This window comes from Convolutriloba macropyga, chromosome 4 (genome assembly GCF_964194025.1).
Source record: "Convolutriloba macropyga chromosome 4, txConMacr16.3, whole genome shotgun sequence".
NCBI classification, from domain to species: Eukaryota; Metazoa; Xenacoelomorpha; order Acoela; family Convolutidae; genus Convolutriloba; species Convolutriloba macropyga.
In genome coordinates, this window is record NC_134471.1 from 16,480,251 (window position 1) to 16,495,455 (window position 15,205).

The 15,205-nt window shown below is 36.0% G+C and overlaps 2 protein-coding genes across 2 annotated transcripts in view; one reads left to right on the forward strand and one right to left on the reverse strand.

The window, feature by feature from the left end:
- LOC142337485 (peroxiredoxin-2-like) overlaps nt 1-15,205 on the forward strand; it is a 538,029-nt gene that overhangs the window by 120,925 nt on the left and 401,899 nt on the right. The gene's annotated exons all lie outside the window — the stretch shown is intronic.
- Nucleotides 1-15,205, reverse strand: part of LOC142337996 (E3 ubiquitin-protein ligase UBR5-like) — a 204,229-nt gene that overhangs the window by 76,908 nt on the left and 112,116 nt on the right. Inside the window, exons 20-22 of the mRNA XM_075387630.1 lie at nt 10,607-10,807; nt 4,604-4,834; nt 4,062-4,528 (exon numbers count right to left, since the gene is read on the reverse strand). Of these exons, the coding sequence (XP_075243745.1) occupies nt 4,062-4,528; nt 4,604-4,834; nt 10,607-10,807 (899 nt within the window). The remainder of the gene's footprint in view (nt 1-4,061; nt 4,529-4,603; nt 4,835-10,606; nt 10,808-15,205) is intronic.

A 15,205-nucleotide genomic window follows, 5' to 3' on the forward strand; every position in this document is an offset into this window, starting at 1 on the left:
GTATAAGTCATAAGTCTCCAAAACAGTTTAAGCTGAAACAGAGCTGAAAGGCTCTAAGAGCACTTAATGCCCGCTGGTCGCTACCTGTTTATCCCGTTTTTGAGGACGAAAAAGCAAAAGCGTCAGACGAAAAATTGGTCAAGCGAAAAATCGCATAAAAAAGACCGACAGGACTAATATAATTGCTACAAACTTCGTTTGAGAGCAATTAAAAACAAAATTAGCATTGTCAAATTTCTTGAATCTAATATCCTGCAATTCAAAATTAGAAATATACAAATTAACTCAGGCTTTTATTTCTTTTATCGGCTCCTCGAAAACAAATCATGCAAAAGATAAAGATTTGCAAAGAACAAAATAAAATGCAAAAACATGACAAATCACTCTAAAAATTTTATCATGAAATCGACCGATTCCGCAAAACTGAATTCCTCAGAACAATTTCAGTATGTATAAAACATCCAGTAACCCATTTCCAAGCCCTAAAAAGATTTTATGGCCCCTAAAGGAAGAAACACGCAAAGATTTTCAAAAACAATGAACATAGCCGGCAGATTGCCGGAATAGCCGCGAAAGAAAAGAGATAGAAACAGAAAGACTTGCGTGCCGAATAATAGAGATAGAAACAGATACAGATCTAAATCGAAAAAAAAATCAAATCCACTCAAAAAGCTAGGTAAAAACAATTAGGCAATAAATTAATAAAGATCGTTAACATTCATTCCACCGAAACCTTTCATTAGGGACCTTTACTGCAAGTTCCTTTGACCTTAAACAAATTGAAAATAAACTTAAGTTTTAAAGTGCAAAAGTCATTTTATTGAGTGAGGTAAGTCGTATGATCAAAATCTAATCACGCAAATGATCTTAAAACCTTTGCTAGAGAGAGAATGAGAAATGAGGTCACACTGGTAGTGAGAGGAAGAAGTCATTCAGAAAATTTGACTTTTTCAGCGTTGCTGTGGGAACAAATGTAGAACGAAAAAAGAGCATCAGACGACGAAATAAAAAAACCAAGAGCACCGCAATATAGCTCCGCTCAGCTTACAGCTGCGCAGCTGTAAAAAATAGCAAATTTTATGCTCTTTTCAAACTTCATTTTCCGACAAGCTTATGAGGGTTAAAGATGATTTTCATGCAGGTCTCTACACCCACAAATTTTCAAAATTTGCTTTTAATTTCTTTAATAGAAAGAGGTAAGGAGACTGGAACTTCAAAGACTTGAAAAACGCAAACAATTTTTAAACAAACTATTAAAACTTCTTCCCCAATGTATAAAGAGACATTCTGTTTTTCTAAATAGCCATGAAAACATAAGCGACAACAACTAATTGCTGTCGAAAATAAAATTTCTGCAAGGAAAGGGCACAGATAAGGTGCTCGAACTATGCTAAACAATTAAATTAAGATCTGTTTGACAATTTATAATTTGATATATAAGAACTTCGTATCAAAAAAGTTGCTCCTAAACTACAGAACTCAACTCGGTTCAGTTGAACATGCCAACTGAACTGTTCTCTATTCAATTGAGAAAACAAATGGATCAGAAAAGCCGCAGATTGCCGAAAAATACCAGCAACTGAGTCACATAACTGGTATTCACTCACAACTTAGCAACACTAAATTTATGAAGCAACAACGACTTAATTGCTGAATAAGAGCAATTTCAATCAAAAAAGTCAACTCACTCGAGAAGTGAAATCGAAAAAAAATGCTTCAACCTTCCTTCGGGAGCGACTAAAGAAGTGTATTGATATATAAAAACATTTTAAGAGTAGTCAAACATACTCCCTTTAGAAGCCTTTTCACTAGTTACCTTTATTACGCAAATGAGCTCCTTTGACCATAAACTTACGCAAAAGTCGTTTTATTAAGTGAGGTAAGCCACGTATGATCAAAATCTAATCACGCAAATGAAAATAAAATCTTTGCTAGAGAGAGTGAAAAATGAAGTCACCCGCACAAAAACCGTTAGTGGGACAAAGAAGTCATTCAGAAAATTTGGCTTTTTCAGCTTTACTGTGTGAACAAATTTAAAACGAAAAAGGAGTGTCAGACGACAAAACAAAAAAAACCAAGAGCACCACAATATAGCTCCGCTCAGCTTACAACCTCGCAGCTATAAACAAAAAATATCCGGCAGAATGCCGGAAAATAATCGACATCGGTTCCAATTACCCCCATTGGGATTGAAAGAAAAGAATTAACCGGAAAAAATGATTGTTGTACAAAAATATTTTTAAAATGGTACATTTTTGATATTATTTTGTAGCTGGCCATACTCCTGTTTCATAAAAAGAGGATGCATGGGCTTGTACAAATACCAGTAAGGATTAGAGATTGTAACTGAGATTTGGATTACAGATTGTAACTATGAATTTATCCTGATTCTTTTTTTGATTTTATTTTCCAATGACTATGTTGATTCTAGATTATTCTGCTGAACAGTTGCTTCTTGAAAGCACTTTGAGCAGAATTAGATTCTAGAGAGAAAGAGTGAAACTAGCCTAGGGAAGTTCAAATGATTTCACACAAAATGTCTAACAAGCTGTGAACTAAGATAAAACAGAACAAAATTTTGTCCGACTAAGTTAAAAAGGCTTGCCGAGATAACGTCGGCTTTTAAACATAACCGACTACCGTCGGATAAATTTCTCTCGAACGAAGAGAATTCTTTGGCTAAACCTAGCTGAATAACAGGGAGACTAGACTCAGAGGGAGAGGACGATAAGAGGTGGCGGCGGCAAAATGGGGTTAGAGGGGGCTTTCCAAGATTGCCCTTTAAACCATGAAAATTTGCCTCCTCATGTGTTCATCAGCAGCTTTTGTAAAACATACCATCAGATCCTATAAAATCAGAGACTGAATGCCCAGGGCTTTACCCGTTTAATGTTTTTGAAGATGGAAAGTCAATTTAGATCACTCACGCGAGCAAAATAATGTTCGAGAATGTTCTATACTAGCTTAAAAGTCAAAACGCTAAGCGAAAAAAATAATTGCTTCGAATAACAAATATAAACCGACTAACGTCGAATGAATTGCTCTCGAACGAAAAGCGGGGGGCTATTTAATTTACGGGTGTAGCTTAGAAATTTTTTTGGGTGCCAAAACTCGGGCCTGATAGGGGTAAAGCAGTCAGACATCTTAACCACTAGCTACAACCACGTTGTTACTCAACCGCTAACAATCACCTTTATATTAGCAACAAACTTCATTTCAGAATGAGAGCAATTGAAGCATGAAGTCTCAGAATGTTCTAGAACAAAGGCGCATAAATGGTCGAGCAAAATTGTGCATTAAAAAAGACCAACACGTCAACAATAATTGATTCAAACTTCGTGGGCAAGCTTCGTGAGCATTTAATAGACTGTCAGATGAACCTATCGAAGGGGCACACCATGAACTCATGCCTCTTCAAAAGTTTCGGTAAACCATAGAGTCTTCTAAATCTAACTAAGTGTCTTAATGCCCTCGGGCTTTACCAGTTTACACGGTTTCTCTCGATGAAAAGTCAAATCAGACAAAAAATTTCAAGGAAAAACTTCGTTTGCTGAAATTAATGACAGATTGCATTTCAGTTGATCTTTCAAGAGATGATGTCAAACATCATCGAACACGTCTCGTTAACTGAAGTTCAAAAACGGTTGACTACCTAAACAGAGATGAAGTGTGGCAGAAAAAAGGAACAGCCGTTCAGTTGTTTTTTCTCATGTTTGCGTTACGATATTCTGCAAAGGATAAAAAATCGGAAAAAAGGAGCAGGGTAGTTGGTGGAAGCCAGCTTCCGTTTAGAGACGCCCGCCTCACAAGCGAGGCGGAGAAAAATCTAAGAAAAATTGAAGAATTTATGTCATCTCCGCAGTTCTCATCTCCAAAGTTCATCTCCGCAGTTCTCATCTCCAAAGTTCTAATTTAGTTCGGCTTCAGTTCTTCTCACTTCTTTGTTATATTCTGCTATAAATCGCTTCAAAAAGACCGATAGGACCCATATAATTGTCACAAACTTCAGATAAGAGCTGTTCATCAAAATAACTGTTTGTCTGTCGTATGAAAATACTGACCTCGTTGACTTTCTTGGAGCCTTTCTCAGTGGCTAATCGTTTGGCTGCATTGAAAATGAGCATGGCCATATTGTACGCTCTCAAGTTGACAGCCAGCATGAGGGGAGTCATTCCTCGGCCATCTTGCAATGACAACAGTTCAATCAATCTCTTCTCAAAGTCTGCTCGACTGAAAGTCAAAAGAAGAATCAAAATCTTCAACGCTGCTTTCTGCCTCTCTTCGTCTGTACTAGGAGTTGTAGCTAAAGATTGATGTTGTTGCTGGTTGTTCCGATTACTAGCAATGGCAGCACTGGTGTTGCCGATACCTCCAACAGTCGTCTGGAGTCCACTTTGGTTTGAGAGACTGTTGGACGTGAGCGTGTTGCTCAGACAAGACGTTATTGCACTGCTCAAAATTGGCCCCATAGAGGCAGCGGCCGCTCTAGAGGCAGATGACGCAGCACTTGGTATATCAAGCAAGGACCCTGTAACACAGATTTATGCTATACTTGAGGCAAAACAGAATAGATCAATATTTGAAATGGAAGGAAAAATGAAACCTGTAGAAAGTGGAACATTCTCGTAAGCTGGTGGATCTGGTGGCCAAGCGATGGTTGGAATGGCTGTGTCGAAAGCAGTGCCAGGTAATGCTAGCTGTCTTCTGGCAGCCTCAGTGGCTGCATTCATCTCTTCTCTCAATCTTCTAAGAATCTCCGCTCCATTTTGCAGAGCATTTGTCGCTGCAGTCAGCGACGCGGCTGTGGACGTGGCCCCTTGCACTGAGCTTACTGCTGACAAAAAAAATTAAGTTCAACACCAACAGCTGATTGTTACAGTAAATTGAACTGCGCAACATACCTCCAGAAGAATATTAAAAACTGAAAAAAATACAAATCGAATGATAACAGAAAAATAGTAATGTGTATATGGCTACCCCTCCGACAAGGAGAAAAAATAAATAGAAAAATATTGAATTTTTTCAAATTTTCGTCATTTTTCGAGTTTTTATAAAAAAAAATATTAAATTTTTATAAATTACAAAAATTCAATTTTTTTATTTCTCTTTTCTCCTTGTCCTGGGTGTAGCCATATACACATTACTAAAAATTTGCAAAAAGGATGAAATCATTAAAAACCGATCAAGTTAAGTACACGCTGAGCATTTAAAATTCAAATTTTAACATAACGGACTAACCTCTGGCGAATTGACCTAAGATTAAACTCTAAGATTAAGAACACTTCTTGACACCATGAATGTATGTCTCCTCAAAACAGTTTCGATGAATTGCATAATATAGAGACTAGTAATGCGTTAGGCTCTAAGAGACAGGCCGGCATAAGGGACAGACTGCCAAATATATGCGCGAAACAGGCTTGACCGCTTTACATATAGACAAAAACGGATACAAATCTGAATTGATGAAGTTACCAAATCAACCTAAAAAAAACCTATTCCTATTTTCAATTGGCTTCAGATATTTCACTTTGCATAATTAAAGTTTTAAAAAGATAAAATTGCTGTTTTGAGGTTTACGACGTAATAAATAACAATCGTCATTACAAACCAAAAATTAGACTACGGAACAATCTGGAGTGCTACTTAAAAATCATTAAATAAGAAGAGCATTTTAGAAACATAGCCGGCAGATTGCAGGAAAATAGCCGCGATAGACGCTTGTGGCCTCCCATGGAATTGAAACAACTAAAGAGATTAGATAGACAGATCGACCACCGGTCCTTTAATAGACCACTAGACTTTTTGGGCTACATTCGGACTGTCATTTTTATGAGACGCATTTTCTCTATTAGGAAAAAGCCCCATTAGAGATTTTTCAACATTAATATTCGAAATCAAAAACTAAAGACTCCAAAACTCAAAAATTAGTATGCATCTTAAGTAGTAAATGTTCACAAAATTTAAAGTTCAGTTAATAAAATTTAAAGTTCATTAAGTGAGTTCAGAAGTCATTTTTGCGTGAGATAAGTCACGCAAATGAGCTAAAAGCAAAGCAAATGAAGTCAAGCACACAAATTGTAACTGCAAAAGCAGTAGAAGTCATCGAAAAAGAAAAAGTCAATGGTTACAAGAATCATCGATGTAGACGATGAATTAAAAACATAGCCGGTAGAAAGAAGTCAAAATTCAAGCCATGAACAAACTTGCTTTGCTAAAAAAACCTGTAGAATCTCAATGCTCCTCTTCGAGTCGTAAAAACCACGATGTTCCCAATAATAGCCGCTATCGCTAAGCGGCTAATAAAGAAGACCTCTCCCCAATTCAACAATATTCAAATTCTTTGAATTGTAATAAAAAACATTGAATTGTAACCCAAACGTCCCGTTCCATTGGTTTAAACTACATGCCATTAAAAGTAAAGCAAAAACAAAACAAAAATGATTAAATATTGATCGAAAAATCATTAGCAACAGGAGAGACCTGTCATTTTTGAGAAAGAAGGATAATACAGCAATAAGTACCAATACATGCAAAAATTCGTTTGTTTTATGAAAACGAACAGCGAATAGTTACAAAGCAATAGCTAGGACTTGGAACGATTATTTCGATTTACTTAAACATCCTTAGCAACTAATAAGAGCTGACAATAATGAAACGAAAGGAAGATAACAAAGTGACAGAAACTCGCCTGTAACTAACCAACCATGCCTGTCATCAATGATACTAAGTGAGAGAACATGAGTAACATTTGAATATGGGGACGAAATTCATATAATCACTACTATTTTATGACGACAAATAGTGTCAACGTCATAAAAAGCTATAGCTGCCGCTGATTTGCAATTGCAAATATGCAAAATTAGCACATGTGTATCTTTTTTTAGCACTCAAAAGACAAAAGTCAAATTGACGCACGTGAAAAAATCCATGTGAAAAATTGGAAATTTCTTCGAACGCCAAGTTCTCACTCACCTTGAAGGTAGTATTAAAATCACGCCTCAGAACTACTCGCTCCCTCTACTATTTCAGCATGACTAAAATCATTCTAATTGGACTTCTCATTGAAGTCAAAAAGTAAAAAAAACAGTGTTTACAAATCCTTAAAAAAAGACTGCACACCAATACAATTCATTGGATTGTTCAAAAAATAAGAGCACTATAATGGCTGAGATGGAGGCTACTGTTGTGAAAAGAAAGAACATAAACCGACTAACGTCGGACAAAATGCTCTCAAACAACAAGCGGGCAATTTAATTCAGAGGGTGCAAAGCCTCAATAATTTCTAGGGGTTGGAATGGCTGTGTCGAAAGCAGTGCCAGGTAATGCTAGCTGTCTTCTGGCAGCCTCAGTGGCTGCATTCATCTCTTCTCTCAATCTTCTAAGAATCTCCGCTCCATTTTGCAGAGCATTTGTCGCTGCAGTCAGCGACCCGGCTGTGGACGTGGCCCCTTGCACTGAGCTTACTGCTGACAAAAAAAATTAAGTTCAACACCAACAGCTGATTGTTACAGTAAATTGAACTGCGCAACATACCTCCAGAAGAATATTAAAAACTGAAAAAAATACAAATCGAATGATAACAGAAAAATAGTAATGTGTATATGGCTACCCCTCCGACAAGGAGAAAAAATAAATAGAAAAATATTGAATTTTTTCAAATTTTCGTCATTTTTCGAGTTTTTATAAAAAAAAAATATTAAATTTTTATAAATTACAAAAATTCAATTTTTTTATTTCTCTTTTCTCCTTGTCCTGGGTGTAGCCATATACACATTACTAAAAATTTGCAAAAAGGATGAAATCATTAAAAACCGATCAAGTTAAGTACACGCTGAGCATTTAAAATTCAAATTTTAACATAACGGACTAACTTCTGGCGAATTGACCTAAGATTAAACTCTAAGATTAAGAACACTTCTTGACACCATGAATGTATGTCTCCTCAAAACAGTTTCGATGAATTGCATAATATAGAGACTAGTAATGCGTTAGGCTCTAAGAGACAGGCCGGCATAAGGGACAGACTGCCAAATATATGCGCGAAACAGGCTTGACCGCTTTACATATAGACAAAAACGGATACAAATCTGAATTGATGAAGTTACCAAATCAACCTAAAAAAACCTATTCCTATTTTCAATTGGCTTCAGATATTTCACTTTGCATAATTAAAGTTTTAAAAAGATAAAATTGCTGTTTTGAGGTTTACGACGTAATAAATAACAATCGTCATTACAAACCAAAAATTAGACTACGGAACAATCTGGAGTGCTACTTAAAAATCATTAAATAAGAAGAGCATTTTAGAAACATAGCCGGCAGATTGCAGGAAAATAGCCGCGATAGACGCTTGTGGCCTCCCATGGAATTGAAACAACTAAGGAGATTAGATAGACAGATCGACCACCGGTCCTTTAATAGACCACTAGACTTTTTGGGCTACATTCGGACTGTCATTTTTATGAGACGCATTTTCTCTATTAGGAAAAAGCCCCATTAGAGATTTTTCAACATTAATATTCGAAATCAAAAACTAAAGACTCCAAAACTCAAAAATTAGTATGCATCTTAAGTAGTAAATGTTCACAAAATTTAAAGTTCAGTTAATAAAATTTAAAGTTCATTAAGTGAGTTCAGAAGTCATTTTTGCGTGAGATAAGTCACGCAAATGAGCTAAAAGCAAAGCAAATGAAGTCAAGCACACAAATTGTAACTGCAAAAGCAGTAGAAGTCATCGAAAATGAAAAAGTCAATGGTTACAAGAATCATCGATGTAGACGATGAATTAAAAACATAGCCGGTAGAAAGAAGTCAAAATTCAAGCCATGAACAAACTTGCTTTGCTAAAAAAACCTGTAGAATCTCAATGCTCCTCTTCGAGTCGTAAAAACCACGATGTCCCCAATAATAGCCGCTATCGCTAAGCGGCTAATAAAGAAGACGTCTCCCCAATTCAACAATATTCAAATTCTTTGAATTGTAATAAAAAACATTGAATTGTAACCCAAACGTCCCGTTCCATTGGTTTAAACTACATGCCATTAAAAGTAAAGCAAAAACAAAACAAAAATGATTAAATATTGATCGAAAAATCATTAGCAACAGGAGAGACCTGTCATTTTTGAGAAAGATGGATAATACAGCAATAAGTACCAATACATGCAAAAATTCGTTTGTTTTATGAAAACGAACAGCGAATAGTTACAAAGCAATAGCTAGGACTTGGAACGATTATTTCGATTTACTTAAACATCCTTAGCAACTAATAAGAGCTGACAATAATGAAACGAAAGGAAGATAACAAAGTGACAGAAACTCGCCTGTAACTAACCAACCATGCCTGTCATCAATGATACTAAGTGAGAGAACATGAGTAACATTTGAATATGGGGACGAAATTCATATAATCACTACTATTTTATGACGACAAATAGTGTCAACGTCATAAAAAGCTATAGCTGCCGCTGATTTGCAATTGCAAATATGCAAAATTAGCACATGTGTATCTTTTTTTAGCACTCAAAAGTCAAATTGACGCACGTGAAAAAATCCATGTGAAAAATTGGAAATTTCTTCGAACGCCAAGTTCTCACTCACCTTGAAGGTAGTATGAAAATCACGCCTCAGAACTACTCGCTCCTTCTACTATTTCAGCATGACTAAAATCATTCTAATTGGACTTCTCATTGAAGTCAAAAAGTAAAAAAAACAGTGTTTACAAATCCTTAAAAAAAGACTGCACACCAATACAATTCATTGGATTGTAAAAAAATAAGAGCACTATAATGGCTGAGATGGAGGCTACTGTTGTGAAAAGAAAGAACATAAACCGACTAACGTCGGACAAAATGCTCTCAAACAACAAGCGGGCAATTTAATTCAGAGGGTGCAAAGCCTCAATAATTTCTAGGGGTGCACAGAATTCGGGTACAAGGAGGTCGAAATCCCGACCTCCGGCGCTCTGAATAAAATTATTAACCACTCGGCTATCATGCCCTAGTAATACCTTATCTAACAACCGCTTTTGTTTTTAGCAACAGACTTAAATTCTGAATAGGAGCAATTTAGGTCTAATAAAAAAACAAGAAATCAAGGGTGATAGATAAAAGTCACTCGAGAAGTGAAATCGAAGAAAGTTCGGAAAAACACAATTGTCAAACAAAAATTTTGCATAAAATACACACGTTTACAATAATTGTTAGTTCGAGAGCAATTAATAAGGCCAAAAAATTCGCTCCGACAGCCATTCGGAGCGCATTCGGAGCCATTACAAACAGAGCCCCAATAAAACTTAAATTCGTTCAATTTCAGTCACACAAAACATTATATTGAAAGAAGGGGTCTTTCCCATTATAGCACCCCTTATGGTATAATTACCATGATGGGGGGGCTATAGGTTTATCTGACTACTAAGCAGTGGGGGGGGGCTAGGATGGGAGACTCGAAAAAAAAGACTACAAGGACTAAGATAACAACAGAAACTTTGTTTCATTGAAGTTACACATTAATTATAGACGTTCACATTCTACGTGGGGAACAGGAATAATAAGTTGCAACATTCCACAGGAAAATTGGCAAAAAATGCTAAAACACTTGTTTAGTTTACCAGAGGCAGGGTGCTGTTGCTGTTCGAAATGAGCAATCACTCTATCGGCGTCAATTGGAGTCTGTATTATACTAGTTGCGGCAACTGCAGACGAGTTTGAGTTGACAGTGGTCTGGTTAGCATCCGACACAATGGCACTTGAGCCAGATGTTTGATGAGTAGTCCGGTTGTTGGAATCGTCCTTCCCGCTTTTGGATGAACCTGTAACAGAATACCATAGAAGCCAATCAAGCACCATATGAACGAAGAGAGCTCGCTTTAACTCCCTATTGCCCTAAGCTCTCCAATAATCGGTACTTATTTTCATAAGTTGAGCTGATTAATCTCTCATTTATTTCTCAATTACACCAAATGAGAATCTGTCGTTCAAGATGTATTGAACTCTTGATTTCAAGGTAAATGCGTCAAGAACAAATGACATTCCCTAATAAATTTAATTTCACAGCTTGCATTTTTCAGGAACTCTTCAAAGGCGAAATATAGCCGTTAAGAGAGTCAGAATTGCAAGATTGAACACAGAAACATAGCCGGCAAATTGCCGGAAAATAGCCACCGCTGACCGGCTTGACACACATAAGGATTGAAACAGAAAAAGAAAACAATAAGAGAAATTTTCGAAGTGTCAATTTTTTTTTATTTTGTGCGCAAATTTTGCATATTCGGTTATATTCTAAAATTAAACTCAATTCAGCTTCTAAACTGAACGCTATTAAGCATAATACTAACGCCAGCTCGCAATCGCTTTAATGAACTTTGATATCTTAAGGCATTATGACTTAATGACCTCGCTTTATATGTTTACCCTGTTTCTTTTGATCTTTTGATTTTGCTCTTTTGACTTTGAACAAACGCTCCAATAAATGCGCAAAATTGTCACGAACGTATTTAAGTCGGAAGGCCATAAACGAATGAACAGAAGATTTCAAGTAGGCATGACCTTGTATAACCGTTAAAAATTTGAAATCAAAAGCATAGCCAGTAGATTGCCGGAACAGCTGCGTATAAAAGCCTGCCACAGAATACAGATACAGAAATGATGTTAGAAAAATTGTCAACGCCTATTTATGAAACTAATCATACCTTCAGCAACGAACTGATATGGCTTTTCAGATTCAGTCCACAGAAAACAATCAAAAACGTGCCGAGCAGACTGCCGAAACATAGTTGTTATTGAATTCCATAACCCCTATTGCGATTGAACAAAAAAAATCCTGTTGTTCAAAAACATTTTGAAAGCGATGAGTATTTTAATTTCATTTCGATGTTAGACATACTATTGTTTCTTAATGAGAGCAAATGTGTTTTTGTATCAATACCAATAGCAATAGATGGTACTTAAGGCTTATGAAAACAAAGTTCAAGTGGTGGGCATCTATAATTGGGCTTCATAAGTTTATCCCGTTTATATTTTCAATTTCTTTCGATACTGACCGTTGATTTCAATTTTTTTCGCTGAGTAACTGCTGTTAAAATCGATTTGAGTAAAATGAGGGAGGAGTAAAAAAGCCGGGAGAATTCTAAGATTTCACGCAAACAGTTAAACAAGCTATGAACTAATGAAACGCGAAACAAATTTGTTCGATAGGCTTCAAAAATTCAACAGGAAAAGTCCTGAGCTACAATTCAAAGTAATTTCTTGGCCTCAGCAAAAAAGTAGAACTAGAAATCACTAAATAAATTGGGGAAAAAATTGAGTAGCGGACATCGAAAAGTGGGTTATATCCGGTTTCCATTTTTTATTTCGTTTTTTGGACTCCCTTCACTTTAGATTGCGTTGCTGAGCAACTGCTGTCTAAACGCACCTTGAGCAGAAAATGAAACTAGCCCAGAGAAGTCAAAAATATTTCAAGTAAATATCGAAAAGGCGGCAAAAAGAGGTAAAATGAACCAAATTCTTATTCGACGAATTAAAAAAACATAGCCGGACAAGTCCTGAAATACAATCAAAGTAATTGAATGAAGGACAGACCCAATGAACCTGACCTGCAGATCAATTGAACAATCCCAGCCAACAAGACAAAATCTCAAAAGTTGATAAACTAAAAGAATCAAACAAACTAACCAAAAAAAAACGATCATTGCTAAAATCTTTGAAGCTTTTAACTTCAAGGCCATATATGAATCATTTCAAAATAATCATTAATTCACGCAAAAACCTTGGAAGAGATGAATCTGCCACTAAAAGGAGATAAACTGGACAAATATGACAAATGCATTAAGGAACTGAGAAGAGAAAATTTAAAGAAAATTTCCAAAAATAGGGCTATAAAAAAGTCAAAACATTTTTTTGACTCTGTTTTGTAAACCTTTAAAAAGTTTCGTTGGCCAGTAAAGATAGTTAAACTCAGAGAATGACAAAAAATCGAGAAATTTGAAAACAATCAAAAATTTTAGTTTGCAAGCTTTATTTAAAAAATTCCCTACAATTGCAAAATTAAAAAACTGGAAACTAATTTATTGCCCCTACAAACTATGTGGTAACATACTAGCAAACCCTATAGGAGGTTCCCTGGCCACTGAAAAAAAATTTCAAAGAGTTAAAAAAAAAATTTGCAACTATATCAAAAAATTGGTTTAAAGATATTAAAATCTTGAATACCATTCAATGGCCGAAAAATATTTTCATTAAACTGTTAGCAAACCCTACATGAGGCTTCTTGCCCCCTGGGGCTGGAAAACTTGAATAATGACAATAAATGTCAGAAAATTTGAAAAAAAAACATGTTTGATTAAAAAAATTATTAAAATTCTTGAAGTTAAAATGTTTAAAACCACTTCATTACCACAAGAAACTATGCAATAACCTATTACTAAACCCCAGAGGAGCTTTTTTGACATCAAAGTCTGAAACAACTCAAAAAAAGACAAAAATTTTCAATTTGAAAAATAAGTATAAATTACCGTGTTAATGTTTGGAGTAGCAATAGATATAGCGCTTAAAGTGGCCGTAAAAGGCAATTTTGTCTTGCAAAGGAACTTTATCAACTTTAATAAACCTCAATTTCATACTGGTCTAACAAAAAATCCAAAAAATGACAAAAAAACGCTACAAATTTCATTATTTTAGGCTCAAAAACTCCCGAAAATGACCTTTTAACCTTGAATTACGGCCTTCCCAGTAGCTTCACCACTCTGAGTACTTGAGGGACTACTAAACGCGTGCCTCTAATGAAACTTGATGCCCGCTGAGCTTTACCTGATTATCCCGTTTTCAAAGCTCAAAGTCATGAAAACAGGTGTGAAAACATCTTACAAAAATAAAAAAAGACAGAGCACCAATACAATCCAATTCTTGGATTGTAAAAAACATAGCAGGACAAGTTCTGACGTACAATTTGACTAATTTTCATCGACAAAACAAAAAAACCAGACCTAGAAAGGACTATTGGGACTGATTGAGAAAACTATTTCTAAAGAATCAGATCAAAAAACAGAAAGAAAATCAATGTCAAAATGCCGCATGTGAACAAATAACTACAAGCGAGAAAGACAAATTTGGTTCAAACAAAACAACTAGGCCTAGAATGAACTATAAATGCGTTGAAAAAACCATTTAGAAAAAAATTCGGTCCAAAAAAATTGAAAAAACAGTAAAACTCAAAGTGAAACCACTAGCGACAAAGTGAATTTTTGTTCAAACACCGTTTTCTCCCTCTAATTCAAAAATAGAGCGAAAAATTTCATACCGCAAAACCACTCGCTTTTTTGCTCCACTTCCTGTTTCCGCATGACCAATATCAATACTCCAATTTGACTTCAAAAATAATGAAAATGTGAGAACAGATCTTTAAGACAGCGCCCCAATACAATTCAGATTCATTAAATTGTAAAATTAGGAGTGCAAAATAGTCGGCTGAGAAGCTGAGGGCAGCTAACAAACATAAATTGTTTGTTAGCTGCTGAACGCAGCTAACAAACAATTTATTTCATGGGCTGTAGACTAGATACACTTTTCTTTAGAGGCGAAAAAAATCCGACCAGGTTGGGATCCGAATCAAGGACCTCTGGAGTCCTCGACAGAAGCATTAGCACCTCGTCTATCAAGCCCTCGTCCTATCCTATGCTACAATCGCTTTTAATTCAGCAACAAACAAAAGCGTAAAAAAGTCCCTCGAGAAGTCAAAGAATGTTATAGAACAAAAGCTCCGAGCATAAATTTTCCATCGAAAAGACGCACGTTTACAATAATTAATTCAGACATCGTTCGAAAGCAATTAAACAAAGATCACCGCAATATAGCTAGGCTCAACTTCCAACTTTGAAGCTATAATGAAACATACCCGACTAAACGTCGGAAGAATTGCTCTTGAACGACTAGTGGGAGCTCTAATCAATTGCAGCCTGCTTCAGTCGGGGGGGGGGGGGGGGGGGGGGGGGGGAGCCTGAAAGGGACTAAGAAGTCATATAGTGGGCTTCAAATAACCACATTAGAGGTTAACATATACCACTATTAAGATTTAAAGTAAAAAATGACACCAGTTTCGGCGCACTTTTCATTTGACTTTTAGTATTAAATTGGCGCCAATTGAGTTCAGCTGCTTGAAATTCTGAATGAGCGAACTTTAGATCACGCAAAATACAGAACTTCAAGGGCGTAAA